This window comes from Plectropomus leopardus, chromosome 2 (assembly GCF_008729295.1).
Source record: "Plectropomus leopardus isolate mb chromosome 2, YSFRI_Pleo_2.0, whole genome shotgun sequence".
Classification (NCBI taxonomy): domain Eukaryota; kingdom Metazoa; phylum Chordata; class Actinopteri; order Perciformes; family Serranidae; genus Plectropomus; species Plectropomus leopardus.
This window is the reverse complement of record NC_056464.1, coordinates 19,329,136-19,341,874: the sequence shown is the minus strand read 5'-3', so window position 1 is coordinate 19,341,874 and position 12,739 is coordinate 19,329,136. Positions and strand designations below refer to the sequence as shown.

Here is a 12,739-nt window from a genome sequence, read left to right as displayed (position 1 = left end):
AAACTGAAAATTGCTAGCTAGCTGCCAGCTGAAATTGATTCTATATCCTGGAGGACTATGAGATACTGATATAATAATATCAAGTCATGATGCACTGCAAAGTCATAACTAGGTAGGGAAATGTGATTTCTGGTAACAGACAAAAACACAATATTTTCAACAGCAGAACTGTATTTATAACATGTGAAATGTTTGCATTGCAAATGCTGCACATCTGTCAGTCACAATCACAAATTTATTCTCTTAGCAACACATACACAAAATTAATTTGAGCTATAGCCTAATAACAAAATGCTTGACCTTAAGTTACTATATCTTTGAATGTAACGGACCATGATTAGCTCACAATAGTCACATATAGTTTTTCCATTGGTCTTACTGTGGCATTGTTCGTTGGTGAATGTGGTGTATTATATTGTATGTATTGACTTCAATAGAAATGCCACTTTATTTTGTTTTGAGGGTACCTTTATAACATCTGGCTAGAGACAACAGATGAAATAAAGTTATATAAGCTAACTCTGGCTCCTTTACACTTCTTTCTTCTGTTGCTAATCAATAAATGAATGCAAAATCATTTTTAAAAAGAAATTGGAGAAATTTCCAAACTGTAGCATCTGTAAAGATCTTATCGTTTACTATACTCCCAGTGTTACATTGATTATTGATCTAAAATAATTTTTAAACAGGCTAATTATTTACAGAGAGAAAAGTGTGTGAATTTAGTAACATAAAATTAGGATTCTGACTTTCTCTTGAGTCTTCATTTAAAATCACACCTTAATTTTTTTTAAAGTTCAGAGAGCTGTCATTGGTTCATCAGAGCAACAGCTTCACATTATTTTTCCAAGGATCTAATCTTGATTTCATCCTGCTCTGTGTTCATGTGCAAATGTGACTACATGTGTGTGTTTGTGCTCCTTGTTAGTGGGAGTGTGCCTCTGCAGAATCCTGATGACTGGTGTTTATAGAGGAATTCCTGTCCTCTCGGTCCTATTGAATGTCAAGTCTTTATGGCCTCTTTGGAACTCGCGTTTGTAAACACACAAACACTGCCACACAAAAGGACGTGAGTGAGAAAATGGTGCACAGCAGGAAAGGAGCCACATACTTTAAGCATCTGCTGCATTTTCATCTCTGCAAACATTGCCGCGTATGCACATTGATGGGCGAGAGGAGGTTAAAGTCTGTTCAGAATGGGTATGGGGTTCTCAAAAGGATAGTGACTCTAGCATGAACATACAGCATGTGAGACAGGAATAATTGCAAAGGCAGGCGAAGAGCTCATCCACAGCATTATAAAAGATCCATTAATCTGTGAGAGATGGTTTGTTACCCTGCGTGTGTGTGTGTGTGTGTGTGTGTCTGTCTGTCTGTCTGTATGCAAACGTGTGGCTGTGTGAGAGTCTAAGAGAGAGAGAATGAGATGAGTTAAGGAGATGGACAGCGTGTGTGTGTGTGTGTGTGTGTGTGTGTGTGTGTGTGTGTGTGTGCGCACGCATCAGGGGGTGGGTGCATTAGTCCGTGTCAGACAGCAAAGAGTGCCGCAGTTATCTAGGAATCTGAGCCAAAGCAACCTCACTAACAGACAGAGAGCAGGAGAAAGAGGAGGACCGTCAGTGAGATGAACTGAGAAAAAAAGAAGAGGAAGAAGACCATGAAAGAAGCTCAAAGGGTAGAAAATAATAGAAAAATCTAAAACAAAAAAGGGCAAGTCAGCGATTATTTTCCACTTGAAGAGGCAGTTGAGATATAGCAAAAGTGAAGTGATAGTTTTTCTGAGAATCAACAACTTACAGCTCGGAGAAAGAAGGTTTTTCCTCTGGAGGAGAAGGTGGACCACTGCTCAAGAGTTTAATACAAAGGTCAAGACAAGCCTGCATTTCTGCACTTTCCCATGATTCCACTCAGTTCTCTCAGTTTGCTTCCTCTGTTGTCGCTGTATGTGGGAGCACTGCTGTCCTCGCATGCATCTCCGGCCTGCAAAAACCCTCCCTGCAGGGACAGTCTGGTGGCTGCTCCCATCCAGCCTGGGACAGGAGCAGGAATGGGTACCGGAGCCTGTGAGGGTCAAACTGGGACAGCAGCCTGCAGGATGGGGGTTTCACTTCCAGCCATCTCAGATGCTCCTCGGAGGGTGGAGCCCAGGCATGATTTCCCCCAGGTTCAGCAGAAGGTGAGCGACATCCCTTACAGTGTAGTGGGAAGCATGTGCTATGCTTAAATGAGACTCATTGTTTCTAATAAATCTTTAAGTGTTATTCCAAGAAAGGCCAGATAATGCTACTTTTAATCAGATATTTGTCAGCCATGTAACAATGAGGTGGTTCAGAAACACTGAAAGAGCTGAAGCAGAGCGGCACCAGTATCAGGGACAACGAGCAGTGTACTATCAGGCACAGGTCAGCAGGTCCTTTCTCACGGGACAGTCGGCACACTAAACTTGGCACCACCTAACAGCCATGGAGCACTGACAGTCAGCAATCAAAGAAGGGATAAAATTAGGTCTGTTTTAAAAATGTCCTCATCATATGGTTGTGCTGAGCTCATGCTGCAACAGGTGTGTGTGTGAGGGACGTGACAACAATGTCTGATGTAAGTGTGAGAGACAGATTGAGTGTGACACAAAGACAACTGAACTGTAAATTTTGAGTGTGGATTAGACTTTGAAGCATCATTTTCCAAAGTGAAAGATACAAGATTATGCACATGCACAGCTTCATTTTTTTACAGCATTATTTCACTAAACAGCATATATGGGTATGAAATTTCTGTGATGAATAAAGAGGGTTTGGCAGTGTCTTATGAAGAAGTACCTGTGAGCACTGTCTTTGCAGACTGGAGGTGTCAAGGAGCGTCTCGTTCAGCTGCAGCGCTGCATGCGCTCTCTCCAGGAAACAGGGGGCCCTTGGAGTCACGGGGGCCAGGAGAACAACTCCCTAGGGACCATCTTGGCACTAATGGCAGCTGTGCTGACAGAGTGTGACCTCCACTGTCACAGCCAGGCCCTTGGGGCGATGGCCAAACGACTGGGTGAGTAGTACACATTTATATCCCCCACCTCTGCAACACACACACACACACACACACACACACAGAAATGCCAGCACAGTCACTCCCCCACACATAGTAAACAGAACCTCAATGAGGCCTGTTAAGTGTCGGTCATAGGTGAGTGCATAGGAATTTAACTGCACTGAGAGGGATGAGAAAAACTCTATGTACATGCACACACAGACACACATACTACAGTATATGGCTCACGATGTGAAGATTTAAGAGACATCATACAAACTAAATCCCTCTATGTTGCATATTAAGACAAAGCTTCAGTTTTTAACCCCTAAGTCTCACTGATGACCTAATCTTTCTCATGGTTGACAGAGAGTGCAGCTGTGGGAAGAGAGGGGGAAAGAGACCTGCTGCTTTTCCTAAAAAGCATCACACAACATCCACCTACAGGTGAGGGCATCAGGTGTGACCACATGATACAGATGTTGCGGAAGTATTGGTTGAATAAAAGTGTGTGTGGTTCTCAGTAGCCCCGTTGGAAAGGTTACATCCTCAGGACTGTGCAGAGATTTACAGGCTCGGGATCAAAGAGAATGGAATCTACACCATCCAGCCTGACCTGCACGGGCCAGCATTGGAGGTATTTCAAATGCACCACACTCGTAAAACACACAGACAGACCCTCACCACACTCCTCTGCTTTTAGAGATGTGTATGCTATCTGTGGATCACTAAAATCTCAGCGTTATAATATCAAAGTCTTTGTTTTGGTTCAGGCTAAATGTGACATGGAGACGGCAGGCGGTGGGTGGACAGTGATCCAGAATCGACGGGACGGCTCACTGGACTTCAACAGGACATGGCAGGAATACCAGGAGGGCTTTGGTGGTCCGCAGGGAGAGCACTGGCTGGGGAACGCAGCGCTGCACGCCCTCACCTCCACTGGCCAACACCAACTCCGCATTGAGCTGGAGGACTGGCACCAGCAGAAACGACAAGCTACCTACAACAACTTCAAAGTTGCCTCAGAGGCACAGAGGTGAAATGCACCGCAGTGGCACACACACAAACACACACACACACACACTTTCTGCAATAGGTGGATAACTGTCTTAAAGCACTCTGCTTCACTGAGATCATGTGCTTGTAGTTTGCTTGGGCTTGATTGCAGGAATGTAGTTAAGACCAACTTAGTCAGGTCCAAGTCAAGTCCAAGACCAGGTCCAGGCAAGTCTGAGTAAAAAGTAAGACATTTGAGACCAAGGCAAGACCAAGTCCAGAGCAAATCAAGTCCTATTCAAGATCAAAATAGGCCATATTTTCTTTCCAATGCAAAAATAGTGAATAAGGAGTTATCAGATGGACAGAATTAATCTTTCTAAACAAGACTTATCTATCTGTTATGCTGCAAAATTTACAATTGGTATGGTGCTTCTTTGAATAAACTGCTCTCAAATTATGTTTGGTGACACCAAATTTAATTACAGTAGAATTAATGGTGGACATTTTGTCATTTCATGTAGCTGATGTAGCTAGCGAGTATCTTTCTATCAGTGATGTTACTGTCAGCAGATTGTGGCAGCAAATGCTTATCTTAGAGCCATCATTCTTGCGAAATAAGCGATGAAAAGGCTGAGAAAAGTTGGTAACACTTGTACAACTGATCCCAAGTCAGCAATTGGAAATAACTTGACCAGTTCTCAATAGTCCAAGTTTTGTCAAGGATCAGGAAAGGCCAAGACAACTGGTACAACAAGGCACAAGATCAAGACGTCAAAAGAGCTGTGTCAGGCACAGGTTCTGTTTGATGGACAATGCTGGGAAAACAAGCCAACAACACTTAAACTGCCATTATGTTTTGATTCAAATGTTGCTCAACTGTCACTGGTTCATGGGAAGTACGTACAATCACATTTTTACCGCTGAACCCCACCAAAACAAACTGGTCATGAAATAAAGCTATGGCGGAAAATACTTGGATTATGCAGGACCCCTTCCCTTAAATCAAGAAACTGGATTGAAAAAATGTTTTCAATGGCTTTAAACTAGAGTAGACCAACAACTGGAAAATCATTTTTGACTAATAAGACACTCCTCTACCCTGAAGCTTATCTGCTGCATTCATGTAGTAACTAGAGGGACCTATGCTTTGTTAACTAAAATTGAAAATATCCACTCTGTAATTTGGATCCACTCCAAAATTGAGTTTCATGAAAATCAGGCACGTAGTTTTTGTGTGAACCTACAGAAAAACACATCAACTGTACCAAAAACATAACATCCCTGGCCGAGGTAAAATGATATCAAGCTTCTTAGCTTTTTGCATCTGTCGACTAAAATGGAATTTGGGTCTTTTGTTTAAGAAATTACATGACTTTTCAGTGCATGCCTGATTGTGTTTGTGTTTTATCCACTTGGTAAACACGCACAACCCTGATAAATGTGTCATTTGCTGTTTCTCTTTCTTCCAGGTATCGTTTAACAGCTCGGGAGTACTCTGGTGATGCAGGCAACTCATTGAGCTACAGCAAACGTTACAACCATGATGGCAGATCCTTCAGCACGGCAGACAGAGACAACGACCGTTACGCAGCTGGAAACTGTGGTCACTACTATGGTGCAGGCTGGTGGTTCGATGCCTGCCTGGCCGCTAACCTGAATGGACGGTATTACCGTGGACGCTACAGTGGGGTGACCAACGGCATCTACTGGGGGACATGGTACATCCTGACAGACGGACGAACTGGAGAACGCTACTCCTTCAAGAGGGTGGAGATGAAGACAAGACCCAAGAACTTTGTGGGAACATCCTAAAGATGTTGACAACTGTCGCGGATAATCACGTAAACCCAAGTTTTGTTTGTTTAGTCACTGTGTGGACATAACTACACTTAGAGCAGCTTTCATGTCACATCAGTTACATGCAGATGGCAGCTAATAGATCAAAGAAAGAAATATGCAAAAATTAATGTCTCAATATTCACTAACTATTTGAGGCTACACTCAACATTACTATATTCTTTGGGGATTTCTCTACATTGGCCAAGATGTTTTGAAAGGACTACATATTTAAAACACTTTGCAATTTCAAAAAACATTTAAGCACATTAACAGAAAATACAAATTCTAAAGCCAGAAACTGAAAATGATATACAACTCTTAAATTTCTGTTGAGTGACACTTCTCAAAAGGATTGAGCAGTCGACCTACCATAAATCAGCCTTGACATCACAATGTTTCCATACAACGTATACTCTTACAACAGTTTGTATGATATCTTACGAATTAGTGCCCCACAAATGCAGTTACGTCCTTACCATAAAAGTATGTAATTGACGTAAAGTTACGACGGTTAGATTTAGGCAAAAGAAACATGGTGATGATTAAAATTCACTCCTTCACATCTGCCTCCTTATTGGGCTGCTCGGGATCACCACCTACTTTACTGCCGTCAGCACATTGGTCAAGTGATCGCAGCCTTCCAAAATACATGGGCTATGCATGAATAAGAAGCTCATGATTACATGGATTATGCTCTGATTTAGTGCATTACTTTTTGTAGGAAAATTTAATTCATACGATTGACTGACGTTCGCTAAATTACATACTGCATACTGCGTAGCTAGCTTCATAATGGCCTACAGTTAGATGGCATATTACATAAACCTGAAAAATGATACTGAACATAACTTATTTGTGATAATCACATTGCGATAGTAATCATAGTTAGCTGGCAAACAACATTTCAATTACTTCTCAAACAGGCAAGTTTTATTGTTAACATCTGCTGACTCTCACTTCTGTTGTGGCTTTTCCGTTAATGTGCTTTTGTTTTTTTGAATCTACAAAGCATTTTAGTTGCAGTTTGTTTGAAGTCTCAGCCACCGTACTTCTCTACTACATTTAAAGCATTATTCCATAACAGTGATACAAATAAATAGATATTGGAAATACTCCTTGTAGAAGTTGTTATTGTAATAAATTTCCAAAATCTTTATTGTACATTAAACAAAACATTAGTTGGTACTTTAATTAACCACTGGAATGCCTGTTGAAGTAAATGTCTACACACTCATTGTTTTTACATCTAAAGAGTGATTTTATTGCAGTGCCACACATTCGCATTCAACACGATGAAGAAGAAACTCAAAACAAACGGTTCATAAAAGAATACATGGATGATCACTAGAAACTGTATGTGCCTCTATCTGCTGAAGCTCCATGATACATTACAATATTCTCTGCAACAGCTCAACCATGTTTTAGGTCAGATGTTGTAATGAGAAAAAATGGAGGCTCTAACAGTTGGGTGAGACAGCACCTCAGACTTTATCAAGGTGTCGCTTGTGTGACAGAGCATTTAGGGACTGTCTGTATTACTATAGAAACAAACCCAAAGCTCATGGTTTGACAGTAAACAGAGAGAAACCCAGTTTTGGACAAGTCAGTTTTCTCACCTTACCTCGCTCATACTTTCCCAGGTTGAAGCCCGACAAACTGATGCTGACCTCCCTGTCATAGTACCACAAAACCACCCTCTGCCCACCACTATCAAGTCAAACACACACAGAAACACACTCTTAGCCTCACCTGCTTTTCGGAGTTGGCGTCAGGCGGGCGGCTCTCTCCCTGGCTTAGCTTCACAAAGGCTTTTCTGGGAGTTTAGAGTTAGTGTGTGACGTGCACGTGTGATGCTTGTCTGTGTGTGTGGAGGTGAGTGTGTGTGTCTCACTGTGTGTGTAGATAGCTGCACCTATTTTAGCAGTGTTCACGATGAGCTGTCAGTCCCTCCAACAAGCAGGGTGTCTATTATTAACCAGTGAGGGGGCTCAGCGCACTCTGATCTAAACACACAGACTCACTGCGGGCAGACTCCAGACCAGCCACGGTATTTCACACACACTGTTTATATGCACACACACACACAACACAAATACAGGACACTTAGTAGCCCCTTTTACCTATCAGACCATTATTTTGCCTTGCTGATCTGTATAAAAGGTACAGTAGTGGAATGGGGGAACAGGGTTGTCTTGCTTTTTAAATCTCCTCCGGTGGGTTGCATGCATAACTCATTATTGGTCGATTCAGCACTGTTACTAATTCGGTTGCCGCCTTAAAGGTTCCGAGACTGTAACTTTCATCCAGAAAAGCAAAGAAGCATCAGGCCGCAATCTTCCCGCCATGAACAGGCAGTGTAAAAGGGGCTGAAGGGACTTCTTAGCAGGCCTATAATGCGATCTCTGTGTAAAAAGGGCTGGTGGTTCTCTCAGCAGATAAGGAGGTGCACGATGCGCTTGACTTCATTAAAACAAGTGCACAATGGAAATAAAATAGCTTTCATTTAAGAGGGTTGATCATGCTGCCTTAATTATTGTCAAGCAGCAACAAGCTCCTTTCCCCCTTTTGTCTCCCTTACACATATACTTGCACAAACACACAAAAGCACATACACACAGATGCAAACACACACAGCAGACAGTTAATCATAAGTAATCAAGATCAATCAACCATATAGGCCATTATACATATCAGCTTTCTCATTTGATTTGTGTGTGTGTATGTGTGTGTGTGTGTGTGTGTGTGTGTGTGTGCATGCCTTGTATTAGTGGTTGAAAAGGTTTAAAAAGGCTCCATGTTGCTCCCCCTGGTGGCTCCTGAACACATTGGTGAGTGAGAAAAAAGCTTTATTTTAGCTCAAGGTAACTATTAACATTTGACGCGGGTCACTTTAAAATGAGCAAATCATCCTGTTGGTCTAAATAAAATGTCTATCTTTAAGAACTTATACATCATGATAAACCCTTTAAAATGCAGCTCAATACAAATAAAAACAATTTATGTTAAAATAAATCTGTTGTACCTTCACTTTCAACCCATCTTCATCTTCTGTTTGGCTTCTGGTTTTCTGTGAATGAGTGAGTGAGTGATAGAGTTTGCACCATTGTGCCGCAGCTGTTTTCCTATTGGCTGCTGTTCTTTCAAATTAAATAGGTTCGGAAACAGTGGACAAGCTGACAGAGACATCCATATTAGTGTCACATTATTCCTCATTCTCTGAAAGCAGGATAACAAAAATGGCAAAATGGACAGCTAACAAAGACACCTGCGGTTGTTTTGTCAGTTTTGGACGGAGAAGAGTGAGAGGATCACCTCAGCAGTTTGTTTGAGGAACAGCTGTTTCTGTAACACACAAACCTACATTTATTTAAATGTTATTAACTGATAGGTGTCACAGTGTCTGAACGGGTGCTGCTGCCATTTTGAAGAGAAGAAGAAAATCAGAAACTGATTGAAACTGAAGGGAATATTACATGTAACAGTGTTGGACTGGATACTGCTGCAAAGACAGAATTCTCCATTTGTTAATCAGCGGCAGTAGGACGATTCACAAACTATTGGCATCAATGGAGTTTGGCTCTGATAGCGGCTGCAGGCAGCACAGCCTCCACCGGTCACACAGGGACATTCATCCCCTGGTCCGACCGGAGCTGCAGAGGGAGGATGTGTTAATGATCAGCTCTAGAGAAAGCAGCTCCCCTCTGCTATGTGACTGTGTTTAAGTTTATTGTTCTGCATTTTAACATATATTTTAGGGTTGCCAACTCTCACAATCCAGGCATGTGACAAATGCTTTCACCGTCAGTCTCATACTCTCATGACACCAAAGCAAATCTCAAGCCAAAACATTGTGACAGCTGAAGTGTTGAACAATCATGTAATGCAGTGAACGACTTTGACTGTAGAATCCAGCTGATTATTTGAGCAGCGTTTCATCATTGCACATCAAACAGCTGATCGTCCGACAGTGCAACGTGGTTAGAGAGAGAGACGGACAAACAGAGCAGAGCTTCTCCTCAAAGCACCAAAGTGTCTGTATAAACCAACAGCCAAATATTCAGGGTTGGAAAGTGATTTCTTTAGACTTTTACAGACTACTTTGTTTTAGTTTCAGTTTTAGTCAGACTTTGGATGGAATTATTTTGAAACACCACAGTGCATTACTCCATGTCGCTGAGCTCACATTATTATTTATTATTATTATCATTATTTTTACTAGGGGCAGATGTAGTGATTTGGGGCCCGGGGCCACAGGCACCTTGCCTTATTTTCAGCCTGTCTCTTAATTTAATATAAAACCAAGGAACCACTGTACATGGTTCAGCCATATACTAGGTTTTACCCTAGTCTTGTTTTCATATTTTATCCCTCATTCTATATTAGTCTCCCCAAAAATAAATAAATAAATGTAATTCTCCATACTCGGAGCTGTTGTCTCATTTACTATCAATGTGTCTCTTCTTTTCTCCTCTCTGCATCCATCAGTCTTGTTGACAAGGGAGGAACAGAGGCAGTGTGGGTGGTGTCACCACAGTATCCTGGCACAGTGTCTGGAGCCGGGTGATAGTGGTGGTGCTACAGGGTGTGAGGGGTACCGGCAGGCTCTGCTGCCCCAGGGCCGGAAGCCCAGCCTGGGCAGCGGTTAGCCAGCACATCCCTCTGAGAAACACTGCTCTGCTCTGAGGGAAGTTCCCCTGTGACTTGTGTCATTCATTACCGTGTGCCATGAGAAGGAATCAGATTAATAACAGACGTCTAACTCATCTCTATGCCACATTACTGGCCCTTATAGAGCGCTCTCTACACTTTTAGAGGCAGATATTCACAAGAAGACTTATCTGGGATTATTATGTGATGCACAAGCTAATTTGAATAGTCATGATGGTCACAGAGATTTAAGAGATAATATAAACAAAAGTCAAATCCAAAAAAGGCCACTGCAATACATTTTGTTTTAGTTTTGGTTTTGGTGTTTGTTTTTATCACATTTTGTTTATAACCAGTTAAAATCCATCAATCCATAATGATCATCTTAACTGATCATCTAGTAATCCTTGTAATCAGCTGCAGTCTGGGTAAAAAGTGACAATATTGTGTGTGTGAAGGCAGACTTCACAACACACTTTGCCATTTCACTTTAATAAAAATACAACTTCCAGTCTTTTCTCAGATTTAATTCAGTCACAGAGAGGATCTGCAAAGACCAAAGGCTGACCAAAAAGATGGTCATGCATTTTATATATATCCAGCTTTCACAGATAAACTGCTTAAAGCCCATCATCTCTCATCTTGACTTCTTTTAGAGTGAGACTATACAAGTGTGTCTCTGTCTAACACCAGGTGGCAATGTTGCTTAACAAAGAGCAGATCTGGGAAATGATTCTCCCTCCATCACTCTGGCACTTAAAAATCAGAAACTGCAACTCTGTCACAAACACAAAGAGGCAGAAACAATCTGCGTATATAAGCTACATAACAATAGATATTGTGCTTTGTATGAAAATAAACAGTTAAAGACGAAAACTTGGTCATGTTCATGTGAAAACTGCTTGATGAAACGGTAAATTATGTCATATTAAAGCCATATTTTTCAGATAAAATGTGACTTTATGTCAGTGGTTTTGATGTATCAAATGAGTGAACCAGAATCACTGCTGAAAAAAATACAGTTTTGACTTACAATATGTTTAAATAGAGTTTTTAAGGGGATTTAAGGCTCAGTTCAAACTGGAAAACATCTGTATGACACCTTTTTTAACACTAGGGGCACTGCAATTAGGGTTGGAGGTCAAAGGTCAAAAAAAAGTACAGTGAGAAGAGATTTAAAAACTTTTTTAAACTTCTCAATATAGTTTCAACATGGAAAATAAGGGTTATTCTCCATACAGATTTAACACCGGCGCAGGAAAAAAAAGTGATGTGACGGCACAAAGGAGGTGGGAGGAGGTGAGGATCTGTGGCCTGCAGTTGAAGGAACTTTTCATTCTATAATCTGCTCATGTAATGATAAGCATGAGCACGTGGGCTGTCAAGGATGAGGAGGGGAGGAAGGCTCAGGGGGAGGAAGCAGGAGCGGGTGAAGTTTCAAAGGTGTGTGAGTACAACAGGCCGTTGGAGACTCCCCCTCCCTGACCACAGGGCCACCGAGAGACAGTATGTGCCTGCTTTTAATACTGGTCCTGCAGACAACCAGAGCAAAGCAGCGTTCCGTTTGAAACCGGAATTCACCAGAACAAGTGTATCCTGATGTGGTGAGGAGCTGGGGGGAGGAGGGGAGAGAAGGGAGGGGAGGACACAGAGGGTGCAATGTGGCAGGCCTCACTCCATCTATTGTCATTTCTAGATCTGCACAAGAAAGTGAAAAGGGGGTTTTTTTCAGGGAGGGGAAGAGACACCAAGGGCTGTGCTGTGTGTGAAATTTTGAAACTCTGAGTAACATTTCAGTGGACTAAAATATTAATGTAAATGAAACTCAACATGTTCAGCATCTGCTTGTTGTCTGCATGATGCTGATACACTTATTTCCCCCACGTCGTTATAAATGACCGCTGTCACACACTTTGTGACAAGAGACAAAGGTGGACTTGAATGATCAATGTTTTGACGCTGTACTGATGAGAATTCTGTAGAAATAAACTGTTGAGATTTCTGCAGTGTATTGTCAGCCCTTAACCACGACTGTGAACGTTGAAAACCAGAATGTCTGAAAGTGCAGGTAACATATATTATCATTATCCAGTGTCTTTATTCTACAACTGTACCTGGTTTATCACACATTCTTTCTTATAACTGTTTATAGTGAAGCCTTAAAATGTTGTCAAGGTCTGAAGACTCAAGCTAACATTTTTTTTTTATCACTTTATGAAATGTTTCTCTGGAGCAAAGA

At 41.7% G+C, this 12,739-nt stretch overlaps 1 protein-coding gene across 3 annotated transcripts; it reads left to right on the top strand.

Moving 5' to 3' along the window:
• Window positions 1–920: 920 nt before the first annotated feature.
• Window positions 921–6,967, top strand: si:ch211-157b11.8 (fibroleukin). 3 transcript variants are annotated; one of them, XM_042497275.1, is made up of 6 exons: window positions 921–2,176; window positions 2,838–3,033; window positions 3,385–3,462; window positions 3,579–3,652; window positions 3,789–4,051; window positions 5,484–6,967. In XM_042497275.1, exons 1-6 carry the CDS (start codon window positions 1,898–1,900, stop codon window positions 5,824–5,826), a joined length of 1,233 nt encoding a protein of 410 aa, XP_042353209.1. In that variant the 5' UTR covers window positions 921–1,897; the 3' UTR covers window positions 5,827–6,967. The 3 variants fall into 3 exon arrangements, with proteins under 3 accessions (XP_042353209.1, XP_042353201.1, XP_042353192.1); XM_042497267.1 differs by having other exon boundaries at window positions 922–2,176; window positions 3,543–3,652; XM_042497258.1 differs by having other exon boundaries at window positions 923–2,176; window positions 3,540–3,652.
• The last annotated feature ends 5,772 nt before the right edge of the window (window positions 6,968–12,739 follow it).